The sequence below is a fragment of the Artibeus jamaicensis genome, unplaced genomic scaffold (assembly GCF_021234435.1).
Source record: "Artibeus jamaicensis isolate MK-2021 breed Jamaican fruit bat unplaced genomic scaffold, CSHL_Jam_final scaffold_369, whole genome shotgun sequence".
NCBI lineage: Eukaryota > Metazoa > Chordata > Mammalia > Chiroptera > Phyllostomidae > Artibeus > Artibeus jamaicensis.
The window spans coordinates 8,016,088-8,036,657 of record NW_026522042.1 but is presented as its reverse complement, the minus strand read 5'-3'; the positions used below and the strand labels follow the sequence as shown (position 1 = coordinate 8,036,657).

The following is a 20,570-nucleotide window of genomic DNA, read 5'->3' as shown; positions in this document are numbered from 1 at the left end:
CAGGAACAATTACTAAGGAGTTAGAGTCCAAAGTACAGAAAGATTCTAGACAAGAAGATAAGATAGCTAAGTTAGACATCACAAAGGCCTTGTAATAAATTTTCTATAACTACTGTTCAGTCTAGGGTATCCTTTTGACCCATACCAAATTCTAAGAACTTTAACATCTATTCATCAATAAGACATTTAAAACTGTACATACAGCTATTTCTAATTGATTAATGGCTCTCCTGGTCAAAATACCCTTTGTTTAACATAACTGAATCTATGGAATTTCCTGTACTTTTCCTAGTTACCTCTGTATTGATTTTTTTCTCCTTAACTGATCATGCCATGCACCTGTTCCTTTAATGTTATGTAACAATCTCTATAAAAATAAAGCTTAAATCAAACCCTGCGAGTTCAGTCAGACCCACAGAGGCTGGCTGTTCTCCAGCATCCAATCAGGTATCTGACTTCATCCATCGCCTGCTTCGTCCATCCTTTGGGGACCCTGAGACCTGCTGAGGCTGGACCCTGGCACCCCCCTTTTAGTCCACACGTGAAATACTCCAAATTATTCATCCAGACTTCTGTCGATCATTATTTCAGATTGTTTTCAGGTTCTTATGAACTGCATCACTGAATAAAGACCAAATAGTTTTCTTTTTAAACAAAATAATGTTTGCTAATAAAAGCCAAAAAAAGTAACATATTAAATGGTAATGTTTAAAGTAGAAAGTTTGACTCCCTCTGCAACCTATCCACAGAGATACCAGTGTCATAATCGGGGCATCTCTTAAATGTCTTATTTTAAGTATCATGTACATTTATGTGCACATGTTATACATGTACACGATATACATATTTTCTTAAACAAAAATGGGATCTATACTTGGCTGTATTCTATAACAATACATCATGGGTATCACTACTTGTCAATATGCAAAGATTTATTTCATCTTTTTAACCACTTTTTGTGTTTTATTGTTGATGTGTTAACATTTATTCCACAAACCCCCAATTTATGGAACTTTGTTACTATCAATTTTCTGTTACTATAGATCGGCACTGACAATAAAACACCCGGGCCGCCCCCCCCCCAACTTTTTCATCCGTTCTTTAGGGGGCCTGTTTTTGTCCCTTTCCACGCTGCGCCTTATTTTTTATAATAAAATTTACGGTGTGCAGCTCTGTGCGCAACCATGCAATACAGAGTCTTGTGTATACATCTGGGGGCCTTTGTCTGGCCATTTCCTTCAGAAAATTTCCCGCAAGGGGAACTGCTGAGTAATTTGAAGGGGAATGGAAGGGTATGAATATTTTTTTCTATCAACATGTATTTATTGCTTCATATTGCCAGATTTCTCTCCAAAAAGAGTTACTCAGCCCCGGCTGGTGTAGCTCAGTGGATTGAATGTGGGCTGCGAACAAAAGGGACGCCAGTTTGATTCCCAGTCAGGGTACATGCCTGGGTTGCAGGCCAGGTCCCCAGTGGGGGCCATGTAGGAGGCAACCACACATTGATGTTTCTCTAACTCCCTCCCTTTCCCTGTCTAAAAATAAATAAAATATTTTTTAAATAACAAATAAATAAATAAAGAGTTACTCAATTCACATTTTTAAGATCACAGAGAGAGCTTAGAGCAGGGAACACCTAGTCCAATCTGAAGTTCAAGAGAGACTCCCCAGTCATGGAGGCTGAATCTAGTCGCAGAAAGAGCAGATGAATAAACCGCAGGGAGCCAGGATGTGGCAGGCTGGGGGCTGGGTGGTCACAGTGCCCTGGCTTGTTTGTATCCGAGGTCTCCGACACTAGGCAGCACGGACATATTTAATCTTTGCCAAATAAAATTATCCTTTCCCTTTTTAAACATTTGTCTTTCTTGAGACTTTATTGCTTGTTCTGAGGATAAGGATGCAGACATTTCCATTTTTTACACAACTTTTAACCTACATACTGCAAACCTAAAATATAGTTGTGATTCTTTTTCTAAATAGTTATTCCAGTGACTTTTCAACTTAAAATTTGGAGGCAAATTTTCCTTAATAGAATATCAGTTACCAACATTCGCCCTGGCTGGTGTAGCTCAATGGATTGAGTGGCAGCCTGCAAACCAAAAGTTTGCTGGTTCAATTCCCAGTCAGAACACAAGCCTGGGTTGTGAGCCGAGACCACTGTTGGGGTGTGTGAGAGGCAACCAGTTCATGTATCTGTCACACACTGATGTCTCTCTCTCTCTTTTCCTTCTCCTCTCTCTAAAAGTAAATACATAAAAGCTTAAAAAATAAAGATAAAAAATAGAATATCAGGTACCAATATCTTCAAATGTTGATACTGTTACATCATAGTCTCACTAATTCACTATTTAATATCATATACACAACATAATCTAATTTTCAATCTTTCACAGCACAACTTTATGAGGAAAATTGCACTACCACACCAAAGACATTACAGAGTGCACAAAATTCAGACAGGGAGAACCAAGATCAAGGAGGGGTTTTCTTTAAGAAACAATTCTACCAAAAACATGGGAGTAGAAGTCATTTAAAATGTTCAAGACATATTACATGCAGGACTGACTCCAAATTGCCACTTACTGTGCTTCGTATTATGGGACATCCCCCCACCCCCATCCCCGTCAGTGGAATGTGAAGCTGACACCCAGGACGACCAAAGCCTCCCGTGTTCAATACCCCACTATCTTCTACTTGCACCAAAAAAGTAAACAGCCAACAAATGATTTCACCACTTTAAAAAAAAAAGCACTGACACTTTCACAAAATGGGATGAGGTGGAGTTCCCTCCTTAAAAATTGTCCTTGAGCCCTGGCTAGTATAGCTCAGTGGATTGAGTGCGGGCCTGCGAACCACACGATCGCGGTTCGATTCCCCGTCAGGGTTGCAGGCCAGTCCCCTGCAGGCCAGTTCCCAGCAGGGGACACACAAAAGGCAACCAAACATTGATGTTTCTCTCCCTCTCTCCTTCCCTTCCCCTCTAAAGAAATAAAAAATAAAATCTTAAAAATAAAAAAATAAAATGAAGTTTAAAGTACATTTAAAAAAATTGTCCTTGAACTACTAAAAAACTTACATTTACAAAGTACTGGGTAAAAATATTCCTTTGGATTGCAAAAAACGGGAGGCGGGGACCGCTGATAAGACAAGGTGTATGATGTTAATGAGATCTGGCTTCTTTCTCTCCTGCCTCCTCGAAAGCGGGTCTGTCCTCGGTTTCAGCTTCTCTGTTTTCTGCGGGCCGGTCTTCAGTGCCTCGGTTAGCCACTTCCTCCCGTTTCCCCTTTGCTCTCCTTTCCTATTTGTTTGCACTTTCCTGCCTGCAGGTTACCCTTTCCTGCCACCTTCTTTTTTTTTTTTTTTTTTGGCTCCGTTTCCACTTCTGCAGGAGCTGACACACTCGCCCACCTTCTCCCGGGCTCCTCCTCCGCCGCCCTTTAGGGGAAGCTGGCCTTCCTCTTGGGCAGAGGGGCAGCAACCAGCTGCTCCGCTCCACCTACGCTTGCTTCTATCCAGGGGAAGAATTTTGTATTCCAGTTCCCGGGCTGCAGAAAACGCCAACCATGGCTGCCGGGAGTGCTTCCTCGGAGATGATAGAGCGAGAACGGAAAAAGTTACTGGAAATCCTCCAGCGAGATCTCGATTCTGTCTTAGATTCGCTGAGCTCTCGGAGACTGATTTCCGAGGACGAGTATGAGGCGCTGGAGGACATGACAGACCCCCTGAAGAAAAGTCGAAAGCTGTTGATTTTGGTACAGAAAAAGGGAGAAGTCAGTTGCCAGCATTTTCTCAAATGTTTATTTAGTACTTTCCCCGAGTCGGCGACAACGTGGGGCTTAAGGCACGGTAAGCTGAATCTCTACACTTTTTGAGGAGTGGAAGGGACGAGGCACATTTCCTGAAAAAAAAAAAGAAAGAAAGAAAAACGATCCCTTCTTATTTTCACTTCTTTTTCCCAGAGATAATTTTTCACTGAAATATGATAAAGGGGAAGGGACGAGGATTTTAAAAGCAGGGAACAATGTACCTTACTTCCAGGAATGAGAATTTTTTTGTTGTTGTTGTTTAAACTGCAACCAACATTTGCAGTTGTTTCAGTGCTGGTATAGACTGCTCATTATTAGGACAGATACCCGACATACTCACGGCTGGGCAGAGACTGCTGTGCAGGATGACACATCAGGGATTTCTTTATCAAGTAGGTAGATTCGCAAGTATACACAGTCCCCAAACCTCAAGCTGCAGCTTTCCCTTAGAACAGACATTTGGGAAATGCAGGGAAAACAATCCGTATGCAGGGTGGATTGCTCACTTCATTTTTTTTCTGTGATAAGAATGCCAGCAGAGTCCTGGTTTTTCTGAAGCAATTCTAATGCTAATTTTTCAATGGTCAAAGATAATTAGTGGCCAAGGAAGGAGCAGTTCTTCCAGAATGGATTGTTTAGCAGTTCTGCAGACTACCACCAGGGGCAAGTGCAGCTTCTGCTGTGGAAATCTAGAAAATACGTTGGAGAAGGTAGAGTGACCGATGGAAAGGTTAATGTTAATGGTCCCTAATGTAGAACAAGACCTGTCTGCTTGGAGAAAGGGATCTTATTATTTCTAGGATTTACTATTTTAAATTACAGTGAGTTGCTTGCTGATTAGAAATGATTAGGATCGGACTTTATTAGCAATGTTCCTAAGAATGCCGAGCTGGTTTGGGGTCACGGTAAATCCACAAGTAAATGCTGTTCATAAGATTTAATTTTTTTTCTCACTCACTCGACACTTGTCTTTGCTATGAAAGACTTGGAATTTTGAGCAAGGCAGGAGTGTGGTCTGTTTTTTCCCCTCAGTGGGAAAAGAAGGTTCTGACAGTTGACTCACTACCACTTATGTTGGAGGTGGTAGGTATCTCTACCTTCCAACAAATTAAAGAAGAGAGATCATGCTCGGAAACTCGAGTAAACATAAAATTTCTTTTTTTGTTAATTTGAAAAACAAAATAAAAACCCTAAAACTGTCTTGTTCTTTTTCAGAATTTTCACAACATGAGAACACAGAACCTCTTGAATCTATGGGTATGAGCAAGAGTTCAGAAGAGCCCCTTTCCCGGGGAGAAAAACAGCCTGAGAATTCTGAGCCCACAGTGCCCTGCACAGATAAAGAACACCTGGACTTGGAAACCTCTGAGACATTCCTGGACAAGAAAACCAGTTATGGGGGAACGGCTTGGCCCTGGAGGGCAGGTGACAAGGACGGCCACATCCCAGCAGTCCCACTGCCACGCTCAGGAGAGGAGGTCCACTATGAAGTTTCAGAAGCTGTTTATCACTTACAGGATGGACAGAGATACGATGAGATCGATGACTCTCTGTACTTAGGAGAGGAGGACTATCTGGAATCAGTTATGTGCTCTGAAGATGCAGACAGCGCTGTGGAAAAAGAGGACCCTAGTGACCCAGAGCACCTGGTCTATGCCGGCGAACAGGAGCCTGTGTATTTAGAAACCACGGAGTTCTCCCTCGAGGAACAGAGTGGTGGGGGTTCAGAAATGGGCCTGTCGTTGGAGGAGGAGAAGGAGGAGAGGATGGAAGGTATGGGGATGTTAGGGGACCATTAGGAGGGGGGAGGAGGAAGGGCCCCAGATGTCAGCGTCTCAGAAGTTCCCTGTATCCTGTAAGTAGACTGTCCTCAGAGGTGGGGTGCTGCTGGGAGGAGACCCAGGACACTGCACAGGATAAGGAAAAGTAAATATTGGTGGCAGCAGATGGTTGCCACGGTCACCCCCAATACGAGTATAAGAAGTTGCTAGCCACTTATTTTGGGCATTACCTTCCGGTCCTTAAATTAAGTTTCATTAGGCGTTTGAGTGCCTTTGTAACCAAGGGAATATGGTGATCACGGGCCTGTTGAAATGAAAGCAGGAGAGGAGTTTGTGGTGAGTGAAGAAAATTCCCAAGTACTCTCCCTTGCCTCAATCCAATCTACCGTATATTGCCATCTCGATGAAGAAAACTATATTAGGCTCTTCAATTAGAGTAGTTTTTCCTTTTAAAAATGTATTTATTTATTTTTAGTGATTTTATTGGAGTGACATTGGTTAATAAAATTATATAGGTTTCAGGGGTACAGTTCTGTAATACATCATGTGTATATTGTATTGTGTGTTCACCACCCCAAGTCAAAGTTTCCCTCCATCACCGTTTATCCCCCTTTTACCCTCTTCTCCCTCCCCCACTTCCCCTTCCCTTCTGGCAATGACCACACTGTTGTCTGTCTGTAAGGTTAGGTTTAGGTTTTGTTTTTTGCTTAATCCCTTCACCTCATTCCCTGTGACAGCTGTCAGTGAAGGACTTCGAATTTGAAAGTGACATTCACGGAGTTATCTTCTTTCCTACAGAAAGAAGAAGGGTGTTTAAAGATGTCCTGTCGTGTTTGAACTTGGACAGGAGCAGAAAGCTGTGGCCGGATGTTGTGAGACAATTCTCCCTGGATCGAGGGTGTAAGTGGACCCCCGAGACTCCGGGAGACTTGGCCTGGAATTTCCTGATGAAAGTTCAAGCCCTGGATGTGACGGCTCGAGACTCCGTCCTTAGACAGGACGCCCTGCACGCGGAGAGCGGAGGGGAATGGCCGGCTGGCGTGGAGAAGGCGGCAATCAGAGACGTCCGCGCCGTCCACCCCCTGGACGTGCTCTGCGCCTCCGTGCTGTGCTCGGACAGCGCTTTGCAGCGCCAAGTCCTGGCGAGCATGTACCGATGCCGGTTCGCTCTTCCCCTGCTGCTGCCGGATGCGGAGAACAACAGAAGCATTTTAATGCTGGGAGCCATGAGGGACGTGGTGAAGGAGCAGCCAGCACGGGCTTTAGGAGGGCCTGCAGGGGAAACGGAAAAGTTTCTGATGCGCATGAAGATGCCCGTCATCTCTTTTGTGCGTCTCGGAGACTGTAGCATCTCCAAGTCCAGAATCCTCAACGCGCTGCTCAGGCCTGACCCCCAGAAATCACGCAAAATCTTCCTCCACCGAGACGGGGCGTTGCCAGGGTCTCCCCGGCAGATCTCGGAGGGCCTGGTGGAGATCGCCTGGTGTTTTCCCGATGGCGACAGTCTGATGGAGAACGCGCACCTTTTCCAAGAGCCCGTTGCCGTGACCAACCTTCGTGGAGATATCGAAAGGTTTTGGTTGCAATTTGGCTTCTTGATGGAGGTTTCCTCGGCTGTGTTTTTTTTCACTGACTGCCTAGGTGAAAAGGAATGGGACCTGCTCATGTTTTTAGGAGAAGCTGCCATTGAGAGATGCTATTTTGTCCTCAGTTCCCAGGCCAGGGAAAGTGAAGAGGCTCAGATGTTCCAGACGATTCTGAATTTGAGGCCATCACAGCTACTGTTCTGGGAGGAGGAGGAAGCTGGGGAGACAGAGGGGAACATGGAGAGCCTCCAAGCTGCCCTCCGAGAGGTGACGTCCTCCTCCCTCCGACGCCTGTCGGTGGAGGACATGGGCCCCCTGGCCAGGGAGCTGGGGATCCAGGTCGACCAGGACCTTGAGAACGTTGAAGGAACTCGAGTTCCTCCTAGTGAAGACAGGGCTGGAACCGTTGAAGATGAGGGGCCACAGAGACACAGGCAGCCAGAAAGTTCATCCAAAAGCACAGCCGAGCTGCCAGTGAAAGAGCCCGGAGCTGGAGGGGAAGTCAGCCCGGCTCCTCAGGGTGGCCACCTCAGCCCAGGAGTCAGGCCTCACCCGCAGAACTCCTGCTTTTTCCCAATCATGATTGGGGGACACTTCAACCATGTTCCTTTGAGAGCCCCCTGGGTTATGGGCTCCCGCTTTGGGTCAAGGCAGAAGTCCAGGTGGTTCTATCCTTCAACCTTTCAGAATTCATGGGTCCACAGTCAAGGCAGAAGTTTTGGAGTCCAGCACTTCCAACCCCTGAGATTTTGTTCAGGTGGAAGGCTTATAAAATTTTCGAGACCTCCTCGTGGACATCCCATGCGTGGACTATTTGGGAGACCACTAAGACCTGGTAGTCAGTGTGTACAGGCCCGGCCTCGAAGACCACAGGCCACGGGAGCTTGCGAAAGGCCTGCCATAATAATGGCCTCTCAGATACGTCCCCCCCATCCCCTGGGTTCACGGCCAGAAGGACCATTGGGGAAGCTACAGCCCAAGCAAGCCCACCTCCGGGCAGCACAGCCAGCTGAGGCCACTGGAAAACTCATGAGAACACCATTTCATACTGTGGATCCTCACTCTCAAGTCTGTCAACCTGCAGGAGTCATGCAAAGGCCCGTAAGGCCCACCTTTCAGCAAGGATTCAAGCCAAAGACCCAAGGGGGACCTTTAAATCCAGCCGTCCAAATGGGATCCCACCCCACATCCAGCAACAAATTTTTACCTGGTTCTCCATTCAGTCAGCCCAAGCCATCCCAGTACAAGCACCCCCAGCCCAAACCTTCCCAACCTACATCCTCTCAACCCAAACCCACTCAGACAAAACCCCCTCAGCCCCAGCCCTCCCAAGCCAAATCCTCTCCATCCAGACCCGCTCAGTCCCAGCCACGCCAGCCCCAGCCCTCCCAAGCCAAATCCTCTCCATCCAGACCCACTCAGTCCCAGCCACGCCAGCCCCAGTCCTCCCAGCCTAGGCCTCAGCCCAGACCCACTCAGCCCAGGTCATCGCAAGCCAGTCACTCACAGGCTAAGACATCCTACGCAAGAGCCGGGCCCCGGAGGGGCGGGAAGCACTGAGGTGCTCACTCCAGAGACCTGTGAAACTACCTTTCCCCGGGCCATTCCAATCCCACGGCAGCGACCCGAGGAAGAGCGGTACTGACTGTAGACACTGCTGTCCTTAGCGAGACACAGAAAAACAGACGTGCGCAGCCTGCTTGGACGTCACTAAACTATCTGTAAGAACTGTGTCCCTGACAAAGAGGGAAAACTACGAAAAGAACAAGGACTAGAACCAAGCAGTGAATAATAAATTAATTGAATCCAGCTTTGAGTCCTGGGTAACAGATCCCCTGCATCCAGGGCGTGGGGACTGTGAGGCAGCCCCACTTGGGGAAAAATGGAGTTGGGGTCTCGAACTGCAAAGTGATCACCAGGACCCAGGTTGTCTCACTGTTGCCAATACAATTGCCTTAATTGTTGGCTGCTCTAGAGGTGTCCTAGTCAAACTTTCTCCTTTAACATTGGCTGCTAAGCAGATAACCCTGTTTGTCTGGGTTACTCAATTTGCCTCTAGTTACAGCCTCAATTTTCTTGGATAATAAAACTCTCTCATTTGATCCTTACATATGGAAATAATGACCTATCAACCAATAAAATTCATTATTTTTATCAACTTTATGTGTGTGATTCATATTTTAAATAATTATAGTAAGTAAGATAATTTAGCTCATTCTTAGCTAAAGAATTAAGATCTGTTTACAAAGCTGGGAAAAACATTGAAATGTTTAAAAGAACTTACGATTCACAGATTTTACCACTTTAATTTATTAGATTTATTTTTGTCCTAAACATTCTGCTAAGTTCTGCTAGTTTGAAGCATTAAATAAAATTTTATACTATATTAATTTAAAATATTTATGTGAAGTTTTAAATGACGCCAAATATTTTTTAAAGATTTTATTTATCTATCTCTAGAGAGGGAGGGAATGAGAAAGAGAGGGAGAGAAACACTGATGTAAGAAACATCACTTGGTTGCCTCTCGGGCGCCCCCAACTGGGGGCCTGGCCCACAACCCAGGCATGTGCCCTGACCAGGAATTGAACCAGGGACCTCCACTTTGCAGGACAACACTCAACCAACTGAGCCACTCTGGTCAGGGCATGATCCCAAATATTCATAAAAGACCACTTTAAAGGTAAATGTTAAAAATTTTATTAAATAAAAGTAAAATAATAAGATTATAGGAGTCTCAGTTTTTGAATTTGTAACTTTTATAAAAGTAATAGTAATTTTAAGTGCTAAAATACCCCCAAGTTGTCCTTTCTGAGTAAAAAAAAATGCCTTGAAGGACTTACAAAAAATTATATTGACAAGTCAATGAGAAACGATCTTTGGAAAAGAGTAATCAATCTCTGAGGACATTCTGACACTACAGTAGGGACCCTTCATTTGTTTGTGCGCATATTAAACAATCAATACTGAGTATTCAGAGGGTGTTCCATCCCTCTGGAGGTAACAGTAAAGGTTAAAGAAAGAAAAAGAGGACTAAACATGTGAATCTTGATCTTTGGCAGGAGAAAAAACATACTATTTCCTAAGTATGAAATCTTTGGTGTACAAGTGGTGTCTCTTGAATGAAAGTAATACTTCTGTTGTTTAAAATACATCAATAGTATGATGTATTTTAATTTTAACTTTAAAAAAGTTTTTAAAGAGAGGGGAAGGGAGGGAGAAAGAGAGAGAGAGAAACATGGATGTGAGAGAGGAACATCAGCTGGTTGCCTCTTGAGAGAGGGGAAGGGAGGGAGAAAGAGAGAGAGAGAAACATGGATGTGAGAGAGGAACATCAGCTGGTTGCCTCTTGTATGGCCAGGACCGAACCCATAACCCAGGCATGTGCTCTGACCGAGAATGGAACCAGCGGCCCTTCGCTTTGTGGGATGATGCCTGGCCAACTGAGCCACAACAGTCAGGGCTGGTGTGACGTTTTTCTAAGTTTTCCTCTGTATCCTTCAAGAATAGCTCCTGAAGGATAGACCTTGTCAAGTTATTGTCACCGGCAGATTTGGTATCTCACTGGGTCTTGACAATACCTATGTGGTGCATTGAATTTGGACAATTTGAGAAGAGTTTAATAAAGGGACTATCTATAAAACACGGAGCAAGATGTAAAAACAGCACAAAGGAGACCATGATACACTGGATATAGTAAAAGCGAAGGCTTATCACCACTCCAGGGTCTGACGAGGAGGGAGCGGTGCTTTCTCCCATGAGAACTGCTGCGTGGAAAGGGTCTGGGGTCTGCCGGGTTGAGGGATACAGCAGGTTGCAGTGACCTGCAGGGAGGCATCCCAGGGAGTAAATATCCACTCCTCACCTCCGAAATGCCAGTGTGTCCCTTTGGCGAAATTCAACTCAAAACCGGAGAACAAGAAGCTCATCTGGGCAGCTGACGCAGGGCAGCCTTTTAGGGTTCAGAGCAGGTTGGAGGGTGAGAGGCAAACAGAAGACACCCAGCAGACTCCTCTGTTTCTATTCCATTCTTCCATTTCTCTTCTTCCTTTCTTCCTTTAGTCATCTTTATTTATTGAGCATCTATTATGTGCAAGGCATTAGATTAGAATCTTAGAAGACATGTCTTCTAAGGAAGCAAGAGACATCCTTCTCCAGTTGTGCAATCCTAAAACTGTTTCCTCTTTATCGTAAAACTATAAGCTCATTATACGTAGTTTTGAAAATGCAGACCTACACAAAGAAGAAAGGAACATAAAAATAATCAGTAATCTCATAACTCAGAGTCACTAGTGATGTAGTCCTCTAGCTCACTAACGATACCTTTATGTATTTTTCCAATGTGTGTATATGTACAGTCAGCACTGAATCACATTTTCAAGTCTGTGCCAGGGCCAGGCGTGGCCAAGCCAAACCCAGTGTTGGGGGCAGGCAGCACGAATGGCATGAATGATTGGTTTTCCAGACGTCTTCAGAAGATCTGAAGTCAGGACGTGAACACAATTTAAGGATGTCATTGTATAGTGCACAGGTCCGCTTAATCAAATGTGCAAAAATTTAGAATTGCTTGTTTATATTCGTTATTTACAAAACTGAGAACATTTCATTTGGACTTGACTTCTTTTGCAACAACAGAATGAAGAATCTGCCTGATGATTTACCTTTTCAACACCTGAAAATTCTTTCTTAAACACCTTAAACCAATTTATAGTTTGTACAAGAAAGTGAATAAAAATTACTTTTTTTAATTGTTCAAAAAAGTTTCTTCTTTGTTGACAATAAATCATATGAGCTCACATCCCCTTGGCTCAAACGTGGTCACTTCACCACGTGCAGTTACAAAGCAGTCTGGGAAATGTAGTCACCAGCTGAGTGGTCACACATCCAGAGAGAAGGGGGCAGGCAGCAGTTTGCCATAATGTCACAGCTTATCAACACCTTCAGAAGCCCGGAAGAGGAAGATAAAGTCACCAAATTGCACCCTTAGATGTTCAGCCCTACTGCGTTTATTTGTTGATAATGTTGCGTTTATTATAGAATACAAACTATTTTAGTGACGAGGTGGGGTGATTGTCGCCTGACTGGAAGAGAGGCTTTTGAACAACATTGCGATGAAAGATTTTAGAGTGTGTACTCTTCTAAATGAAACACGGTTGCTGCTGGGCTGCTGGACCGCCTTCCCCCGCCCCTCAGTTACACAGGAGGGCTTGAAGTTTTCCGTTAGTCTGTAATGGAAACATAACTGCACCGTTCCCTAACTCGAGGTGGTGACATTTTTTTTACACATTTTGGGCAAGTCTTCTTAAATGTTAATGCAGTGTGTTTTTGTAATTTGTGTGTGCGCAAATCCCACCTGAGGTGGTTGTGAAGCTGTGTGTTGTTGGAATTCCCCATAGACACTCCGAAGGGGGGGGCGGAGTTCAGAAGCAAACCGGAGGAATAGCCTCTGAGCAGGAACTCCCACGAGATAGAAAATCCCGGGGCACATTCTGAAAAACTCAGGTGCAGCCTGGTCTGCAAACCTGTTTTCCAGCGCTCCGCTCCGAGAAAGACTTTTCTTCTGAGCCAGAAACCCAGGCTGCGAAGGGTTCCCTGCATTACCGTTCTCACTAAACCCATTCATCACCTCCTGCTGGACAAAGGGCTGGTGTGGTGAGGTGACAATGTGGCAAACACTTTCATCCACTTAAGATTAGGGCTGTTCTGCCTACAGATTTTTGTACTAATGCTTCTCATTTTGTCTGCAAGTTTTGTACCTGATAACATTGAAAAGACATCCTTTCATTTTTCATAATGTGCTTCTTTTTCTTTGCTCCACGGCTAAGGCTTGAGTATGTCCTCAAGCCTCCACCCTGAAAGGGTCAGGCCAGGTCCCCACCCCTCACACTGCTCAGGACCCAGTCAAGCCAATTTCCACCCCATGGACTGACAGCCCACCACTCAGTTGTCCCGACTGCTCCGTTGGAACTCACTCCCACCTTGCACAAGACACCTGACGCCAGCCACGGTGGCCGGGGGCCAGACTGACTCTCCCGCGCCTGGGAACAGCCCTCCTTTTACCTAACCCACAGTCCCAGCTCACATCCTGGAACCCTGAGGCGCTTGCCTGGAAGAACAAGAGACTAGCCCCTCCCTTATCCCCCCACAAACCCCTCACCTCCAATATTTAAAGTCTGCTACGCCTCCCATAGTGGGTGGGAGAAGGGACAACGTAAGGGAGGAGGTAATACCCCCCTGCAAAGCACATCGGTTAAAACTACAGATAGCATCCCGTCACACCAGTGGGCTGAGGTGTGGGGACAGAGGGGCCAGAGCAGCGTGAGGAAGGGCTGCGGCAAGGGGCAGGTGGAGGAATTGCAAGGAGAGAGGGTGGGAGGGGAGGAAGGGCCGAGAGGGGTGCGGTGGGCTGGTGTGTTCCCAGAGGACAGCAGACTGTCCTAGGCACTGGGTCAAACTGGAACCAATTCCCTAACTTGTGGACTAGACCTACTTTTGATGCTTTTATGATAAAAAGTGAGATGGAAATTTCAGAAACTTAGATAGATCTGTCAAAGGATTATTCTGTGCGCTCCGTCCTCTGCCCAAATTGTATTTAAAGTTATCCAAATATGACTCGGATAGTTTCAGTCTTGGGCAGGCGTGGGCGTGGCCTCTGGCGGCTTCCTTTCACCCCAGATCCTGCTGTGAAGATGCAGGCGGCCCCCCGCCCCCCGCCGGGCTGTCCCGGGGTCCATTCAGTGCAGAGTTCCAGAAACCGCACTCTGGGCGGGCTGCTCTCGGCCAGTGCCTGAGCGTGCGGGGCACGGAAGCGGGGCCAGGCCTTCCCAGGAGGGGCCTCCACCGGGCAGTCTGCGCTCTGGGGCTCCTCGTGGGTCTGACCCTTCATCCCCAGCCCTGGTCCGGTCTCCGTTCCCTTCCCAGGTGTCAGACTTGAGGCTCTGTGAGCTCTCCCCACCCATCCCAGCTCCCTCCTCCCTTTAGGCTTCACAGACCTTGCCTGCCCTTGAACTCTATCTCAGCATCTGCTTCCTGGAGGACCTGCGCTGGCACAACTTCTTTGTGAAAAATGTTTCTTTTACCGACGTCTGCGTAGTCTTGACAGCGACGCGACTCCCCCCACCCAGCGCTTTTGTGTGACAGCAGAATCCGGGGAGTTTGCCTACAACCCAGAGAGTCTCCTTCAAGGAGTGACTTGCCCCACGGGAGGAAATCAGCAGCTGTGGGCCCCGAATTCTCTGCCAGCTGCGCTCCCACCTCGTCCCGGCTTCTCCGTCCTGCAAGTGGGAGGTCTCCTCTGCTCATTCTTACTGCTTCGCCTCTCGCCATTCTCGGATGACCTTAAAAGAAGAGAAAATAAAAACAGGAACAGTCTGTATATTTTCAGATTTTCCTACTTAATTTTTTTCTCTAAAGTTTACAAGAAACATCACTATACTGCCATCTTCTGCCAGGTCTGTTCACCTCTTTCTAATCTGGGGCTGACGTATTAAATAAACTTTGTATGATTAAAATTATTTATTTAGTTAGCTGGGAAAGTTCTGTAACAACTTAACACATATCACATATATTCAGAGGTCAGTTGTTTGTAGAATATGGAGGCAAACATACATGGTTAAAATTTATAAGGAATTTGGCAGTTATGCCAAATTCTTCCTGTGAAAGCTTCTGAGATTAATGCTAATAGGGACGTTGAGTAAAAAAGCTTTCCCATTGCTGGTGGGAGAATAAATTAGTCCAGTCCTTTGGGAAGGCAATTGGACTGCATATGTAAGAAGTAAAATAAAATACCTGTGACTTTTACTCTAGTGGATTTACTTTATATATTCATTCCACATCTATTCCTGTTAATGTATGCAAAGATGTATATGCATAAAAATGAACGTTTGTACGTTGTTTGTAAAGGACTAGAAACCCCCAGAATGTGTAAGGAAGTGATGGTGTTATACCTATGCACTTTCTGAAGTTGATGAAAAATAGTGCAGTTCTAAATATGCTGGTGATAATAACTGATGCTTTTTTACTGGCACATGTGTATGTGGGAAAAACTACATTTGGGTTTCTGCCACCAGTCGAGTGACACAGTCAGATTTTAACGGCACGCGAGGCAGGAAAGTCTACTTTTAGCTTCATAGCCTATGATACAATAAATGAAATGAAATAATTTCAGTGTAAACAGTGTTGTGTGGCTTCCACTCCAGAAACATTGAAACTAACAGCAAGAAAAACTTAGTGCTCTGTGGAATCCCCATCGTGAGGTGAAATTTACTGGGCAATGGCACTTCCTGACATTGGCTATTTAATAAGCAGATACTAAGTATCATAGTGACATGTCTGACATTGGTGGAGCCCTTTCTGTGGCTAAGTGCTGTCCGACATGCTTAGCGTGTGAGAAGTCAGCTGATCCTCTCCCTGCCTCTGTTTGAAGACAGTGTTCCTGTTCACTGAGACTGAGAGCGAGGAAAGCTGAGTGAGCGCTGGAGATGACACAGCCAGCAAACGGGTCAGATTGGCAACTGTGTCCAAACACTCTAAACCCATATGCAACGCTCTTTCTATCACAGCCAAATAAGTCCGCGGGGGGACATTATTGGTGCACATGCTGACACTGGAATGTTCAGTAACATACATGATGTGCCAATCACATGGCCTGGCGCATTGTAAGTACTCACAAATGGTGAGTGTAATTCTTATTATTATCACACGGAGTGGAAAGCGGGCGGGTCTTTTTCCTAGTGACAAGCTTCCTTCCCGCCCAGTGCTTCCACGGAGACTTCCTGGCTGCATCGCTGTGCCCTGGCACTGACCTGCCCTGGCACTGACCTGCCCTGGCACTGACCTGCCCTGGCCCTGACCTGCAGCAGAATCCCCATGGAGGTATGGGTGTGTCTGTTCTGCACACACCGTATTCCTGAGGCCGAGAGGAGAGCTCCTGTTAAGTGCTCAGCAAACATTTGGCAACTTGATTGAGAAAGCAAGATTCTCTTGTTCCTTTTTTTTTTTTTTACTGTGATATTGGTACCATTGACCTTCTCTTGGCCTCCTGGTCTCTATAACTGGCATGCTTTGAGGTGGTGCTTCTCAAGCTTTAGTGGCTATGAAACCTCCTGGGGTCTTGTGAAACACGTAGCTGCCAGCAAACAGTAAGTCCCCAGGGAGCTGTATTGTGAATTTTCTCGCCCCCTTGCACGGCCTCCCACCCTGAATGTGGTTTGCACGTCAAGACTGGTGATGTCACACACATATGGAGCGGCTATAAAATGCATAGTGAAACTTTCTGGACAAGAGCACCTCTAGGGCTGGCTTCCCAGCTGGTCCGAACGCAGTTCCAGAGAGCAGGGAGAGAGCGCTGGCATAGGGTTGCATTGCAGCTCAGGGAAGGGCTGGGATGATGTCAATGCCAGGCAGTTGCACACATCACTTTTGCCCATATCCCTTCAGGGGCAGGTAGCAATGGGGGCTCACCTGACTGGGAGGGAAGTTGGAAAAGGTAGGCTTTATTACAAATTGTCATGTGCGTAGTTCAACATCAGGGCTCCATGACGACAGCACATGGGACAATGAACACAGGGGCCAAAAACAGCCTCTGCTCCAGTTACTAAGTAGGCATTAGAGGGGATTACGCCAATGATCTGAAGTCATCTGCGTATGGTTTGCTGCTCTCACAACTTCTGGTTCAGGTGCCATAGGTGGCGGTAGCTGTAACTTATTTAGGGGTTTCATATGTTCTATAGCATAGTAGGTGGGCTGAAGGTGACACTGAATGGACAGGAAAAGGAAAGTGACATTTACTTCTGGCGATTTCCAGGCAACAACTGGGCACCTTCACACTGATTTTCTCATTTGGAAGAGGCAAGAGAGAGGAGAAGACAGAGTTCTGCCACCCAGGGCCGACCATAACTGAAATGGCAGGGAAGGTAGTTTTGCTTTCCCAATGCATACTTTTCCTTTCAGCAGGCCTTTTCCAAAGGGTGCTTTATGAATTTATGGTTTTGCAATAGAATGTGGAACATAGAACATAAACAAAAATATTCATCCGTGCAAAGTGCTACATAGGGCTTAAGTACAAAGTAAAGCATAATTTGTTAAAATAAATACTTACACCTCATTTGGGGTCTTCCGAAACCTTAATTCACCGGCATGGTCTATAAGTCTGATTGGCTCAGCTGCCTCACCGCTGGACCCCAAATAACAGGCACTCTTTCTCTGCCCAAACTGCACTGATAATCCATATGTGAAGGCAACAAGGCCAGGGATTGAAGGAGATCACAGTTGATTCCTTTTCCTAGAGCTTTCCCCAGCACCCTGATATATGACCTGCTGTGGATTCAAAGATGCTAGAGATTTCTCACAGGCCAGAGGCCCCTGTGGTAAGCAGTCTCGAGTGTTCCACATGACCCTTGGCTCCCCTGTCCAGTTAGACTGCACCCGGAGGACTTTCTTCAGGACGTCGTTCCACAGGACAAGCACAGGGTTCCGTCCAGCTACCGACAGGTTTGGATCATTTGCCTGGAACAGGGCTTTGTCCACCCGACTTCTGCAAATCTTCCTCTAGCTTTCGACAGTCCTCGTAAACAAAATGTCAGGTCCTTTGTGCCCACACTGCAACATCCACCACCGGCTCCCAGAAACTTCTGCTTACTTGGAATATTTTTCCAACATCAGCTGCCAAATGGACTCTGGGAAGATCTGACCAGTAGATGAAGGGGAGTGAAGTGGCTACAGCTGCTCCCTGAGAGATCGCATTGCCAGCAAAACACCCCTGGTGCACTCTGTGCTTGCTGATTCTTCCCAGGAGCAGCGGCTTGCTAGCCAGATGGACACAGGGAAGGGTTTGAGCAGGGAAATGCCGGTTGATATTTGTCATGATGCCCTTCCAGGAGGAAAACACCTGCTGCTTTTTGGGCAAAGAGAATATACGATCCACTCAGCTTGTACAAGGAATCAGCAGCAGCCTGTTTGCTCTTATGTGGCATCTGCCAAAGCAGCTTCAGCGACTTGTGTGGACACAGCAGCCCTGGAGACGGCAGTGATGAGGCTGCCGTGGAGAAGTCCCTTGTGAAGTTTGTGACCTGGTGGCAGAGTGGGCTGGGGGAGGGGGGAGGCCGGAGAGGGAGCTTTGACAGCCGAGAGGGTGGCATCACTGGCTGGACCCTCCCCCAGACTGAAAGACTAATATGCAGCTTAATTTCTTTCCTGTATCTTTTCCTTAGCATTCTTTTTTCTTTTCCTCCACAGAGTCTGCACTCTTGTCAAGCAGGACTTTTTTCCCCTAGCCTGGAGGGTTGTTTGAGGCCGAGAATGAATTGTTAATGCTACACTTCAGGCCTCATGATAGAGAAACACTTGGGTTATGGGTACATAAAAAGCACGCCCTGAATAAGTGCATGAAAATCGGCATGTGGAATTTTCTTGGTTGAACGAGAAGGGAGAAAAGAGAGAGAGCGAAGACAGAGACTGGGCACCTGGAAAAGTCTCTGCGAGGCGTCGGGTCGGCCTGATTCCCCAGAAAGCGCTTTACTTTCCGAGTCTAGACGGGGAGAGTCCGGCTTAACAGCTCCTCCTCCCCAGGGGGTGGAATGCGGCGCTGGCATTCTTTCCATATAGGTTCTGAACGCTGCTCTCAGATTGAACATAAAACGCTTTAGAAACCCATTTTCGTTATAGGCAGCACCACATATTTCATAGGCTTATCAGAGGGACTTAGGTTGAACAGAAGGTCAATTTTATCTTTTTTTTTTTCAAAAGGGACCTATCACTCCAAGAGTACTTGATGGTTATGGGAGTGAAAAAAAGTCCCCCTTGGCATCAAGTGTGGGGAATCTGTTGCATTAAAAACTATAATAAGCTGCCCTGGCTGGTGTAGCTCAGTGGATTGAGGAGTTCCCTGTTCGGGGGATTGAATAGGCCCCCCTGATAAATATAAATCTACTAATAGTTTTTAATTGATATACTTTATTGCACTTCATCGGGGCATTCATCAAAAAGGGACCAAACACAAGGCACAAAGCTTTTCCTGAGAGAGGTGGAAACTCTCTGGCTGGAGTACCTGGGAGCTGGAGTTGTATCTATGAATGTTATTTGTTCTGCAAAATGCTCCGAGCACTCATTATCAGGCCAAATGCAGCTTGCCCTTGGGGCTTGGAAATGCCCTTGTCTGAGGAAACGTTTAAATATCTCAGCTGGAGTAGGAGGCACACAGTGAGTCCATCCTGCAATGCTCAATTGTAAAGGGAGTGGAGAACAGGCAGGCACTGAGTTCAGGGTTCTTTCTAAGCAGAGTTATTTTTAAGGCACTGAAGGCTGGCTTCTTGGGTTTCAACTGTGAGTAGACAGGCTGGGAGCTGGACAGTGGGTGGAGGAACTAGCCTCAGTTAGGAGTGTGTGCAGGTTGTCTGTGGTAACACAGGTGAGGCAGAGTGTCGGGGGCACAGGAGCTGGCAGGTAGGTAGATGCACAATGAAAGGTGTGGAAGTCCTCTTACAGTGGATTCCATTTACCCATGAAATGAGGGTCCTCGGTCAAGAAAGAACGTGAGACAGCAGACATTGGAGGAATGAGGGGAAAACTAAGTGTGAGATCGTTATTCACAAGGAAAAATTCTTGGATTCTTTTACTCTGTTAAACTCATCAGCTTTTTCCATGGTACCCCCTACCTATCCTTAGCATTCCAATGATCAATATTAAGTAGAAACCAGTGAGGAAAGATTCAAGCCAAGATCAATGAGATAAAAATGTCACAGGAGACAGTGATGTGAGACAAATAGCAGTTCAGCCCAGTACCATTTCCACTGAGCCCCATGGGGCTGAGAGGGGCCCTGTCCCTGCCACTCAAAACCTTGGTAGCGTCCACTCACCCATTTTGTGTCCATCCTTCTGCTCCAGAAGACAGCAGTTCAGTTCCAGGGGTGAGGGGTGGGAGAGAGGCTCCTCGCCTATCTGAAAGTTCTGCCTGGGAGCATTCTGAGCCAAGTTGCTCTGATAGCTATCCCAGAGTCTAAAGTTGCACTCTTCCTTCTTTTTGGGGTCTCTAGTAGAGAGACACGGGGTAGAATTTCTAGCTACTGAGTTCAGAGTATGAAGAAACAAGGTACTATAACCAAAGGGAAAGCAGAGTGCACCGGCTCAGTGGGAGTGTATGGAAGCTCCCCTTGTTAGTTCAGTTTGTTCAGTGAAGTAGAGATCAGGGTTATGAGTAGAGAGTGACTTTGTGGGAAGAGGTTTAAAAGAGGAAGTGTGAGATAGTCATAGTGAACAAGTGAGTAGACTTAGGGAAAATAGTGTGATTACCATGTAAAGGCCCGCCTGAGGTTCATGGCCATGAATTTAAAGAGCAATCACAGGGGATACAGTCAGATTTAACTAGGGTTGTGACTTTGACAAATATGTATCCATGTTGTTT

General features: G+C 46.2%; 1 protein-coding gene across 1 annotated transcript; it reads left to right on the top strand.

Annotated features, from left to right (window-relative positions):
• Positions 1-3,363: 3,363 nt before the first annotated feature.
• On the top strand, positions 3,364-9,301 carry CARD6 (caspase recruitment domain family member 6). Its single transcript, XM_037138524.2, has 3 exons — positions 3,364-3,846; positions 5,022-5,579; positions 6,386-9,301. Exons 1-3 carry the CDS (start codon positions 3,564-3,566, stop codon positions 8,731-8,733), a joined length of 3,189 nt encoding a protein of 1,062 aa, XP_036994419.2. The 5' UTR covers positions 3,364-3,563; the 3' UTR covers positions 8,734-9,301.
• The last annotated feature ends 11,269 nt before the right edge of the window (positions 9,302-20,570 follow it).